The 13,238-nt window shown below is 35.4% G+C and overlaps 1 protein-coding gene across 1 annotated transcript in view; it reads left to right on the top strand.

Annotated features, from left to right (window-relative positions):
- Positions 1 to 10,101, top strand: part of SAMSN1 (SAM domain, SH3 domain and nuclear localization signals 1) — a 44,416-nt gene extending 34,315 nt beyond the window's left edge. The window contains exon 8 of the mRNA XM_012731804.1: positions 9,767 to 10,101. Within this exon, the coding sequence (XP_012587258.1) occupies positions 9,767 to 9,969 (203 nt within the window). The 3' untranslated portion in view covers positions 9,970 to 10,101. The remainder of the gene's footprint in view (positions 1 to 9,766) is intronic.
- Positions 10,102 to 13,238: the final 3,137 nt, after the last annotated feature.

Here is a 13,238-nt window from a genome sequence, read left to right as displayed (position 1 = left end):
ACACTACAAGCAACAGCCCAAGTGGAGAGAAAAGAGACTGATGGAATTTAGGGCAGAGGTCTCCTGACTGTCCCTTCATGGACTTCCCTATGTCCATCCCACAAAGTGGATACCATTACACAGCGCATGTTTATCAGACACTGACCTGTATCTAGTAAGAATTAATTTCCTTTTTCAAAAATTGCACCTCACTTTATTCTTACTTGCTGTCTCAATTTTGCAAAGATCTTCATTCTTTTCAAAGAACTGTCATGTTCATAACTAAATTGGTACCTGCATACCTGAGTTCACCCTTCAGTCTATGTGTTCATATGCATTCTTTGAAACTGTAGAGGCTAGAAGATGCAAAAAGAGGGAGGCAGTGTTACAGAGGCAAAGTTTAAACTAGCCAATTTACATAATAGTACTGGCCAAAACCAAATTGATCAGTGTAAACTAATGTAGAAACATCTTTCACATTAATGAGGCAGTTACTTTCACATCTGATCATTTCAAAACATGGCTCCTCACAGCAATGTTAACCGAACTATTAGATTCTGTAAATTTTTTTGTAACTTATAATTTTCAGTACCATTGCCAACACTCTCCAAAATAATTTCACACTAGTGGAGATAGAGAAGAGTGAGGTGTTCTTTTGTTGCTGTTGTTTTTTTCTTTTTGAACACTTGCAATTTACTTTTCTGAATAATACCATCATGTAGACATTTTGCCCATTTCATAGATTAAGACATATTTCAGTGATGAATTTCAAACAAGTCAAATAAGCAGCAAAACTGGATTCTTAATCAAAGATAGTCTGCTATAAAAGTTCACTCTTCCCCACAGGCAAACTGATAAAAATAAAAAAAGAAATTTGAAAATTGAAGTTTTTTACTGGCTTTATCAGTTCTCTTAAGTGTCAGTTCAGTTTTCCATTGCAGAAGGTGGAAGCTAGCATTTAAGTGAGACCAAAATCTTGCAACTCCATGACTCGCTAACAGGAGTGCATTGCAACAAGTTTTGTGAATAGAAGGAAGTCTAAGTAAATAGGTTTTCAGTTATAAAGCAGAGCTCAGCATGGACAGAGGGAAGATCTGTCCATTGCCTAAGGTTTGGACCATTTAAGATAGCCAATAAATTTCATGTCACCTCCCTCATCACCCATAACCTATGTTACAAAACAATAGTTCATAGACAATATCATATTAGGGTAGATGTATTTTTTTTTAAGATTTATTTGTTCATACAGAACTGGGGTACAGGCCAGAGGCTCAGGGGCAGTGAGAGGCTTCACCAGAGACAGAGTGGGGAGCAGAACAGGCCGATCGACGAAGTACACTGCTGAGGGGAGCAGCGGGCAGGTCAGGAGAGGTCTGCAGCACCATGTGGTCACCTCTGGGGCAGGCGGGAATCGAACTCATGCGGAAGTGGCTGTAGCTTCTCAGTGCTGTGCTTTAACCCGCTGCGCCACCAGGGAGGGCCGAGTTAGATGTAATTTTAAAAGATATCTGAACAAATTCTTCCATTCTTCCTTTGTAAGTTGGGGAACCTAAAACTAGAGTAGTTAAACGTCTTTCTTGAGGTCACATATTTAGAACTCAGGCTCCAAATTCTGTTAGAAGCTCATTTTACTGTACCCTGACTTCTGAAAACAAAATACTAATCTCCAAAGCATGATGTGACTTTCAATGTTTGATATAAAAAGTAAAATGAAAATCCTTCCCTTTATGAAACTTCAGAAAACAATACTTGAAGGTCACTAGAAGTTGATCATCTAGTAATAGCTGGTATAATGTACAAACATACAGACACCAGGCCAAATTATGGAAGATGAAAAATGGAAAAAAACACAGATTCAACCAGTGTTTGTTATCAACACACAACACAGAGATTTTTCTTATTTTAATCTTACGGTCTAAAGTAGCATTAGAATATACATGTCAAAAAGATGCATACTGCATGTTAGGCTTTTCTGACTGAAAGCTATTTATCTTATATGAAACTGCTTTGCTCAAGAAATAAAGAAGAATTACTTCTATTTGTTGATAAGATGGTGAGTTCTGATGATTCGGCACCATGCTGCTGCATGCTTATTTTTATCTAGTCTCTACTCTGTGAATCATATCTTCTACAACCCATGCTAAAGATTAAATGTACAACCTTCATGTACCCTGAATGATAAAGACCTTGAATATATGGTTATATAAAATTGAGACATTATTAAAAACAAATACATGGTATAGTGGTAGGTTAAAAATGGTTAGCTTTTTGTGTGAATATGTGGAATAAGGGGGGGGCGTGAAAATTGACCAGGATTTTAGGTATGCAATGTATTTTTAATAAATTTTAATAAAACATCAGTTTGGAAAATGTTAATAAATTTTAGAATTACATTGCCTTTTTGGTTAGGAACTTGGAAGTATAGTTGTGCTAATAATTCAAAATAAGCACCTGTTTATTTTAAATAAACTTTAAAATAATGGGTCAAAATACCCTAAGCCCCAAGGTAGCTTTAATAAATCTAGAAGCAGCAGGAAGATGGGGAATGAAACAGGAACAAAAACAGGAATCTATGATTTAGGGTAAACAATTTTGCTTTTTCTCTTAGGCTAAAATAGACAGAATTTTATCTACTTTGACCTTGAAAATGTAACCAGATTAAATGTTCTAGGTCACTGCTTGAAAAGAGGTAAAGACACCTCTCCAACAAGATGACAAAAGGGATGGCAAGTGGCTTTAGAGATGATCACAGGATTACTTCTGGAGGAGGAGGATGACTTTGGGGACCTGCAATCCCAACAAAACCAGTACAGAGATATTCTGAATTTGTCCCTGTGTTGCAATAGAACTCACTAGAATTAGGTCACTGGCTCCCTCATCTGGGAATCTAGATGAGGTTAGAAGGAAAGAAAAATTGGAGTGGAACTTGGCTCTTCAAGGAATAAAACTGCAAAATCTGTTTATTTGCACACTGGAATTTCTCTACCATCTGAATATAAAAATGGTTTATGTTGAGTAAATATTCCCAGCAAGTAAGAAAGAGACTAGAGAATGTTTATATGTGTGTGCCATAAATACAACCTTGAAGACCCCTTTGACTTGCTGAGAAATGCCTCTTTAGCATTAACCCCTGCCTAGCTTAAATACTTTCTTTATCTGCACTTGTTACATATTCTCTGCATTTAGAAGTACTTTTATGTGTCTTAAAATTACATCATTAAGAGTGTATACCAATGCCCTTGGAGAAAATGGAAATCTCTTGTTTTCCCAATAACACCGGGATAATTAAATTTTAAATTAAAAAATTAGTAACTCAATAAACAAACTGTGCCAGAATCTGTATATAATATTTTTTAAGTACCTGCCACCTTTGGTTGCAGTGCTCAAAGAGAAGGAAGAGGGGGAAGGAGAATTGTGTGTCAGGCTGTCTGCACCAGCTGTGGTCACAGCAGCCCTCATGGCTCAACTATGCCCAGTTGTGCCTCCCTGCCTGCCTCCCTGCCCAAAACGATGCAGGGCAAATGGCAAGGCCCAGCCAGGAGTCTGGAACACGAGCTGCCAGCAGGCAAGATTTGTAGTTATGCCAAGCAGCAGTCCAGCAGTTGGTCTGACAGTGTGCCAGAGTTGCCTGGTGCCCTCACCCCTAACATGCATTCCTGGTGTTTCCAATCCACTTGCCATATGATTTGAATGGAGATTCCAGAAATGCACAGCTCTTAAGGAAAGATAAGCTGAGCATCCACATCTTTAAAACAGAGACTGCACATAGACATTTTATGTATTTATAAGTACATATGTATTTCTAATCATAGTATTTTGTGCAATTTATTTTTTTCAGATATGTTTGCTTTATATGGAAATTTCAAGTTATGTCATATATAACTTCAACAAAAAAATACAATGAAATATAAATATGTTACTCCTCTGTTAGAGAACTCTCTCCTAGAAAAAGAGTTCAAAGACTTTTCACCTCAGTCACTGAAGAAACTTGCTCTATCTGCACATGTAGGGCTTATGTACCTGTTCTATATGGTATTGCTGCCGTGTCTAGACCAAGAAAAAACTGAATCTTCTTTTACCATGTGCTTTCCCCAAACTCCTACTTCTGCACTTTGTTCTGAGTGGATGATTAACAATGCTTATATAATGAATAATGTTGAATGAGGGATGAAAGAGATCTGCAAATAGTTGGCAAGGCTTTTCTCTGGTTATAAAAGAAAGTCTCTCACTATCTCACCTAGTCTATGTTTATGGCAGGGAGGTAGCTGTCCATGTGTATCATCACGATTCATATGTTTATGTTTATGTTTATGTTTATGTTTATGGCAGGGAGGTAGCTGTCCATGTGTATCATCACGATTCATATTATGTATATGATTACCATGTATGAAAGAATGCAAATGAGTGCATTTCTAGAGGACAATGATATAAAATTGATCGAAGTTTAAAATATGTATAATTTTTTATCTATAAATTCCTTTCTATTGTAATATAAGTGTATTAACTGCAACATCCTCCAAATGCATAAAAATACTACACTATTGGTGGTTTTAGTTAAAAATTGAACTACTTAAAACTACCTTGACTAAAACTAGTTAAAACTAAGAGAGTGAATTTTCATCAGTAATGAAGTTGTTAAATAAAGATATATGCATATAATAAAGTAGCACAAAAGGGTTAAGAGAATGAAATGTACGCTGATATGAAAATATGTCCAAAACCTATCAGATAGTAAAAGCAAGTTAAAGACAATCCAATTTTTGTAAATAATAAAAAGTTAGGTTACTTTTTCACCACATAAGTAAACAGAATTAATTTAAACTACACCGAATGTGAAATTGATTTCCCAAGTTCCCAGTTAGGCTATACCTAGTGCTAGTTTTAGCATCGTTTGATTATTATCAAAACAGTCAGCCCAATATGACAACAACTCAATTTAGGGTAAATATTTCCTGGGACAAATCTTCCCTTGGAACATGCTGTTGTCCAGAGGAGCACTGACAGTCTACATAGTCCTCCTCCGATCAGTCTATGTAAAGGTGTTGTACAGATTGGTACAGCGTGACTCTGACCTTGAGTGAGTATGCGGGAGTAGCTAGCCCTTGAAAGTGAGAGGTCCTGGTCCTGTAGTGTGAATGAAAAGACTTGTTACTCAGCTCACATGTCATTAGAAGGTAAACTATAATGCTACAAGGCAAACAGAAACAGGGGAGCGGGGACAGTCATTTCAGTTCTCTATCTCAAGACTTCATGAAAACAGTAAGTGGCTGGTTTTCTATGAAAGGATTCCTGTTTTTCACTTGTTGCTGTTTTTCCAAAATGAGTTAATAGTCAAATGAAATAAATTCCAAAATTGAGTATAATTAGAAAAGTAAAGTGTTCAGCTAATTGAAGCCTGTACTTAAAATGAAATCAAATATAACTAAGAGCTGTTGCCTATAGTCCACTACATGTTCTTCCTTGGACAACTGTACCTCTGGACAAATAAATATAGCCATAACTCTCTGGAGCCTTACTGGGCTTGGGGACTGAGTAATTCAATTGGGGCCACAAGGTGAGGCTTAGGTTTTGAGCTATTCTAAGTTGTATGTCCCTATTATTTTTCTCTTTGGAGATGGCACCAGGCTAGGTAGAGAGAAAGACGGGTTTAATTCCAAGAGCTGAGAAGTATCTTTATGAATTCCAACAAAATTCCTTATTTGATCTTCTTTTTACATATTTCTTTAATTAGTCTAAACATCACAGTTTTTTTAAATAAAATTATTGAGCACTTTGATTCACCTGGAATTTTCCTAAGACCCACTAAGCTGCATGCATTTTTAGCACTTGATACAAAGAAACAGAGGCTTCTTATCTAAGATAAACAAGTGAATAAAGTCAAAATCTGGACCATTTGGGATAATAAATCTGAGAAAATCAGCAAAAACAAGTAGTTCATATTTTTATTAAATCCTTAACTATCTAATATATGAGTATAGACCAGATTTTTCTCCTTAGAGGATAAAAACTTTTCCCCAGAATTAGAATCTAGTTGGAGTTCCTATGTTTCACTTTTAGTGTAATTGAGATTGCTTATACTTAATTAAATGTCACAGCTCCAATGTAATTATTTTATGGATAATTATATCAGTTGTCTTGCGTATTAATCACCATGCCACTTTTTTCTTCATTGATCACTACCTTACAACTTTGAAGCATGGGTTTTATGTTATTTGTAAAAAATAATTTTGGTAAGAAATGAAATATTTTAATATTCATATAAGTTCATCATCACATGCTAGTTGCTAAATTTTTAGCTTTTTTTTTTTTTCATTATATTGTTTGAGGATTGTTTGAGGCTGCATTCTGGGCTCCCTATTACACATGCTATCAGCTGGCATGAATGAGAGACCCTTTTACAAATTATTTCATAATCCTCCAATATACTCATAAATTTGAAAATCTATAGTCTTCATGGCTGTATTGAAAAAAAGTAACATCTTAACTTTTTATTAAAATAAAATACAGAAACAGTGTAGATGGTTTGAGAACACAGAAAAAAGTGATCTATAATTTTAGCACTTTCATTTGTGGATTATATGCCTATGTGTTTGATTTCACATCATTTTAATAAAGAAAATAAATTATATGATTAAATGTTGGGCTTAATACATTATCAGAAACATTTTTTGTATAAAAAAAAGACATACACAAATATTAAAGCTAAGTCTGTAATTTTGGAGGCAGACCCATTTTTACTCGAAAGTACTATTTGCCTATTTAGCTCAGGTGATTGAACTGAGGGGTAAAAACTGATGAAGGTTAGAGTTTCAATTTCAAGGTAGGTCAGTTAGTTTTACTCTGTTTCATGGCCACATGAAGGGACTAAATGACTTACAAAGCAAATGTGGATACACAGTGAGAAGCCATCCCCTCTACTCAAAAACCCCCCATAGCACCAGACCCAGATTTGTGCCAATTTCTAAATCATTCGTATCAGGATGAAGGAAAAAATAAAAATAAAAGAGGTAAATCTTGACCCTCCAAATACCAAAACGGATGCTCTACAGCTTTTATTTCTATAATATAACACAATAATCTGCCTTTTCTTTTTATAGTTACAGTTGAGGGGCTCCAGCTGATCACCTGCCTGAAATTATTGCAAACCTGGTGGGAAACATTGGAGGAGGCATAGTCACGCTTTCATTTCACTAGGAAATCATTTAGCAAATGACTGCTGTTCCGTAAATTACTGTGCTGCATCACTTTCATACTGAGAAACTATTTCCTTTTTCCATAAAAATTGCAAATGAAAAATTTCTACAATAAATAACCTGTATTTAAAATAAGCCAATTCCTAGAATTTAGAGAACGTGATATAGCACTTTTCAGGAGGAAATAAAAACAGATACAATTTCACTACTAATATAAAAAAACTATTTTCTTTGTTAAAGTCAGTTTTTCATTTATTGCTTGTTTACTTTGTTACCCTTTGAGGTGAGTGTATAGAGACTTCTAATGAAATAAGCAGTAAAGTGCTTATTTTTTTTTTGAAAGCAAAAGAGATAACTTTGGAATTTAGAGTTATTTAAACCTGAGTTTTATATCCTGAAGAGAGCCCCACAACCTAAATACTAGGAACAAACCTTTTTTGTGATGCCAAGTGCTGTTTAGGATATCAGTCTGAAGGGAAGTACTTTTAACTTTATGGTGAAGTAATAGGCCCAAATATGATCTGGGGAAATATGGCTTTATCCCTACAGGCAACCTGACTGAAAAAGTCATATTCCAACTATGGTGATCTCTGCTGATGTGGCAGGAAACATACAAAAGGAGTAATTTCTTTTCCAGAAACAACTGTATGATGGAACATAGAGATGGCTCCTTTCATTTCAGTGGCAATAAAACAGGAAACAGATATAAGAAAGAAAGCTATTCCTTCGAGACTGAGGTCCCTTTAGAGGTACCTTTTCATAAAAGACAGACTTAGCAACAAAAATAAAAAGACATTCACAAAGTCTAAGAAATATTCCACAGATTACCTCAAATCTAAAGGTTGTTGTGATTAATAAACCAAAATGCTATATGGCATCAAAATTTTAAAAGAATACTTATTATAGGTGTTATATTAAAAACTCCTGAGATCTAACTTAGTTATAATACCACCAAATTTAAAATACCTGATAACTGTTCCATAGCTAAATAAAGTTGTAGCAAACACAGGAAAAATTCTGGAGAATGGTAAAAATATAGTTTCATTGTTGCAAATAAAACTTTGAGGAAAAGAATAAAACAACTGTTATGGTTTATTGTGAAGATAAATAGACTAAAATGATTTTGTATCATTTTTTTCTAGCCTTTCTCAACCTATGATCTTCATCTAGCCCACAGACTATAGAAAATAATTAAAAAAAAACATTTTCTCAATTTCTCCATCGATGGTACATATTCAGTACAGGGAAGAGAAGTTAATTCCCTCTAAATACAGGGAAGAGAAGTTAACTCATTATATGTAAGAATACCTTAAGGCCCTAGCACTCAATTCCCTCTTACAACAGAGGTTGATACAAATAGACCAAAAACCTGTTTACAAGATATCTGCATCCTAGAAAATACGTTTGAAAAACAGGGTATGAAATATACAGAGTAGATTTCCTAAGGAAATATTATTTAATATTACAACAGTCCAGTGAAGAAATCTAAGCAATTCTCCTTTTCCCAGGATTTTGAAATTGACATTTAGTTTTCTCCTCACTAGAATAAAGTAGTCTCTGAGGCAGATACCTTATCAACCCCTGAAATACATATGTTTGAGTTTCTCAATGTGGGGTTATTCAAATATCCAAAATTGGGAAGCCCAGGATTAGAAGGGGAAAAGCAAGACAAGTTGTTTAAGTTGAGAGATGGTAGCCTAAGATCCACCTCTTCTAAGGAAACCCATCTCATGATACAGAGAAACACCCAGTTACCAGTGTCAGAAAAGATAAAGAAAATTCACCTTGACAAAGATAATGCTAATATAGAGAATTAATAAAAAGATACAAGCTTTATAGGGCTGCTTAGGTGCTTCAGAAACATGTTTCATTACCTCTGCAATATTATTTTTTAAAGATATTTGTTTGACTCTAAAATATTATTTTAATGACAGAGAATTACCTGAACATAAATGACTGTTACGCAGAACTCAAACAGAGGTGGAGAACAGAGCATTCAGTAGAAATGTTGGTGCTTTATTATCTAAAAGCAACTTGATTTCTGTGTCTGTTTTTCCTATACATACAAACAGGAAAATTCTGAATACTTCAAGTTTTGTTAGTTAAATTCCAAGTAATTGAACTCTGGCTCTATTGTTCCCTATAGTAATATTTTATTCATTAATCCACATTATCATGATTCTAGAATTGTTCACAAACATCTCTATTGATTTGATTTGTACTTTAAACTACAAATGACTTTTTCTAATGTTACTTTAAAGAGTATTTGGACAAGGCATCAGTCACACTGTGGATACAATCTGCTTTCTCTGGCAACTTATCATTAATGTAAAGTGAGAGTCCATATTGATTTTCACTTATACAAGCAGTTCACAGGAATTCCATGAGCCTGCAAGTGAGCAGCAAAGTAAACTTCGCCTGTTAGAGAACAACTACTTGTTATGAGTGCAAAGATTCCTTTTGTAAAAAATATTTATTTCTGAAAGTTCTAGTTGTAATGAAGTCTAAATTTGAACAGTTAAAATAGGTGAATGAGTGCAGGAATAAAATTGTTTTTGACTCTTCTTAACTGATGTACTCTTTTCCATTTATAGCTATTCAAGAGCAAGAAAATGAATCTGTGTCCCTATCCTTAAGTCCAGACATCTCCTTAAATAAGTCCCAGTTAGATGACTGTCCAAGAGACTCTGGTTGCTATATCTCATCAGAAAATTCAGATAATGGCAAAGAAGATCTGGAGTCAGAAAATCTGTCAGACATGGTACAGAAGATTACTATCACAGAGACAAGTGACTGAATACCCATGCTCAACTCTGCATCCAGATACATCCTATTCTAACTCATCTTGAACTTAAAGTGAAAAAGAGAAGAAGAAAAGTATCTTTATAAACAATCTAAAGTTAAAATGTTTTCATCTAAATAATTGTACAGAGAAGTTTGTAATTGTTAACATTCCCAATTGTAAATAATGTGTATATTTATTATTTTAAAAGCTATCTATGTTAGTATTTCTGTTGTTTGTATTAAAAAGTGTATGTCTTTGGTATGTATAAAATAAGCTGATTTGGCTATATTCTAGAAATGCCACATGAAAAATGCTATGGAAAAAAATCTTTTCCTCATACCTGCCAGCTTTGAATTTGTGTATTTTACTGAATGAACAGAAATAAGTATGTGTCAATTAACTGTTAATTTAATTAACTGTCCAGGCAGCATTTACATTCAGCTTTATACTTACAGGGAAAATGTGAGTTAATATTGCATCAATTTTATCTTGCGTCAGTGTGAAGTTTCAGTAATATTTTGTGGATTTCTTTACTGTTACCTGATATAAAAGTATAGATAGCAATGTATCACCCATTCTGATTTAGTAAAGCTAATTTTGATAATTGTACATATTTCATCTTTAAGCATATAAATATTTTTAATTGAAATACCTTAACCATGTCCATTTGGTATTTTCCAGGTTAGTTTTACTTAGGGTATTTTCACAGAACTTTAGATAAAAAATTTACTACCAGACATGGTTTAATAGTTATATTTGTGCATATATATGTATTCATATGTGTGTGCATATATATCCATATCTATATAGAAAGTTGATATATATATATATATATATTCAAAGCAGTCACCTCTGACTATCGCAGATCTGTATCATTTAACATCCTGATACCTCCATGTACTTGTCAGCTCAGGCTGCCATAATCACACATCACAATCTGGGTAACTTAAACAATAGAATTATTTTTCCCACAGTTCTGGAGGTCAGAAGTCCCATATCAGTTCGTTAGAATGGTTATGTTGTAGAAAGAGGTCTTTTCCTGATTTACCACCTTCTCATTTTGTCCTCACTTGGGAGAGATAAATTCTCTGAATGTTTTTGCTAATCCCATCACAACCTCATTGATATCTCCAAAGGCCACATCTTCATACTTGGAGGTTAGAATTGCAACATACAAACTGGAAGGAGGGAGGAGGGGGCTGGCGGGAGCCAGTGGCCACAATTATTCCATAGCACTCTAGGAACTTTACACATTATATCCAAATGCTTTATTTTGATTTTTCTTTACAAATTTGTCTTTTTTCTTTTTATTATTTAATTCCCACCTTAGCTCTCTCCTTCATCATAACAACATTCAGCTGGTCATCTGAATCAGGCAATCATTTTTCAAAATTAGATTTTGCATGAGATAATCCTTCTCATTCAGCTTCTATAATACTCAAGCCCTGTGGAAGCTCTAGAAACCTTTCACATTCATGGTTTTCTATCCATTCCCATGGCTGCTCACTTACTCTGGAACTTCATGATTTCATGTATGAAACAGTAGCCTTCTGCCTACTGTGTTCTCCACATGCTACCTTAGTCTGATCCACCTACTAGAGAGTCTCTAGATTTTTCTAACAGACATTTAAATCAAATCATGTACTTTCCAGCTAGATTTTTTGGAGGGTTCCTCACTTTCTCTAGTAAAATGAAATATTAATCTTTCTTCCACACTTCCCATTTACCTACGCTGTGAAATATTTTATCTATTTCCTTTCCCACCTCTCATTCTAGATGAAGCAGCCCAGAGAATCATAACAACCCCTGAATTATTACTCCCTTTGTGACCTTTCTTACTCTCGTTATTTCCCTGGAGTGGCCCCTGGTATTTTCTATATCTAGAAGCCTCTGTTCTCCATTTAATCACAAAAGTTGCTTACTCTGTGAAACCTTCCCTGACACCCTTTGATGTTCTCTGTGTTCCCAAAGCAACTTGTATCACTGTTAGTTAGAGCATGTATGCATTTATCATAATATATATTAGGAAGATTAAATCCACCTACCTGGAATAAAGTTTCTCTGACCACAGAACAATATATTTGAGTGTGTTAATATAGGATATCCCTGGAATCAGAAAAATCATGTGTCCCAGAACACTTTTACAATCTTCCTAGACAGAAATATTCAGCTGGATCCAATAGAGAAGCTACAATGAGACTAATGTAGATTATCTGTTCCAAAAGACCTTTAACTGGCAAATCTTGGCAGCCTACGCATTCCCAGTCTAAGCATTACTGTGTGGATACATAAATGAATGAGAGTGGGATTCTCACCAGGTTTCAAACTAGAAAAACAAAGCCAGTATGTGATCATCTGGTGACAGTAAAATGTCAATCCTCTAACCACTATCATTCTTTACTGTCCCAGTCAAAGCAACAGAAGGCCTAAATTTCTTGACTGATCACAATCTTGAAAGAACTATTTCTTTCCTTTCTATTGCTCTTTATCCAGGTGTTATGGTGTTATGGTTATGGTGCTATGGTTATGGTTTTATGTAAATGAAGATCGGTCAGGGTTTTGTGCTGCTGGTCTCGGGGCTATCACGTGCAGCTTGAAAGTGCTCATACAGGAGGCACTTGGGAGGGTGGGCTTGGGGCACGAATGCCTGACTGTGGACACCTGGAGTATGGTGTGGGTACGCATAAGTGGGCACACCTGAGCCTCAAGGCTGAGGCTATAAGGGCAGCGGAAAACACAACAGGGAACGATACGAAAAAACAAGCGATGGCTGTGAGAGGAAGAGACCACGAAACCACGGTCAGGGAAAGCCCAGAGGAAGAAGCATCTAGAGATTTGCAGGGGGAGCCGAAGTTGCTGTGTCCCTGCTGGCTTTTATCCCCTCAGTACTATTTAAAAAACTGTGGGGATGGTGCCAAGGGCTCCGAGTTTCTCTTTTCAAGCTGACTAAACCAACAGTGAGCCCACCCAGCCAGGGATAGCTGCAGAAACACAGTCAAGGGAGAGAATCTTGAGGTGAGCACTGCAAAGTTTAGTATAAAAGGCAAAAGCAGCATAATGTGATGTAGTTATTTTTTTGTTTTTTTTTTTTTTTCATTTGCTACACATGTGTCCTTTTCAGTACTGTGCTCTGTAATGGGGCTGTCCTTCGGCAACTTGAACCTTATTGTGTCTGACCTTCTTTCCCTCCTTTCCTCTCTACAGGATTCCAGTCTCTCCCTCAACTTCAATCTCAAGGCCTCTGCAGAATGTCTTCTCAGAAGCATTTCCCTAAAGCTTGA

The sequence above is a fragment of the Condylura cristata genome, unplaced genomic scaffold (genome assembly GCF_000260355.1).
Source record: "Condylura cristata isolate star-nosed mole 26May11 unplaced genomic scaffold, ConCri1.0 scaffold00003, whole genome shotgun sequence".
In the NCBI taxonomy this organism is placed as follows: domain Eukaryota; kingdom Metazoa; phylum Chordata; class Mammalia; order Eulipotyphla; family Talpidae; genus Condylura; species Condylura cristata.
Note: the sequence above shows the minus strand (reverse complement) of the source record. Positions and strands in the feature narration are given on the sequence as shown.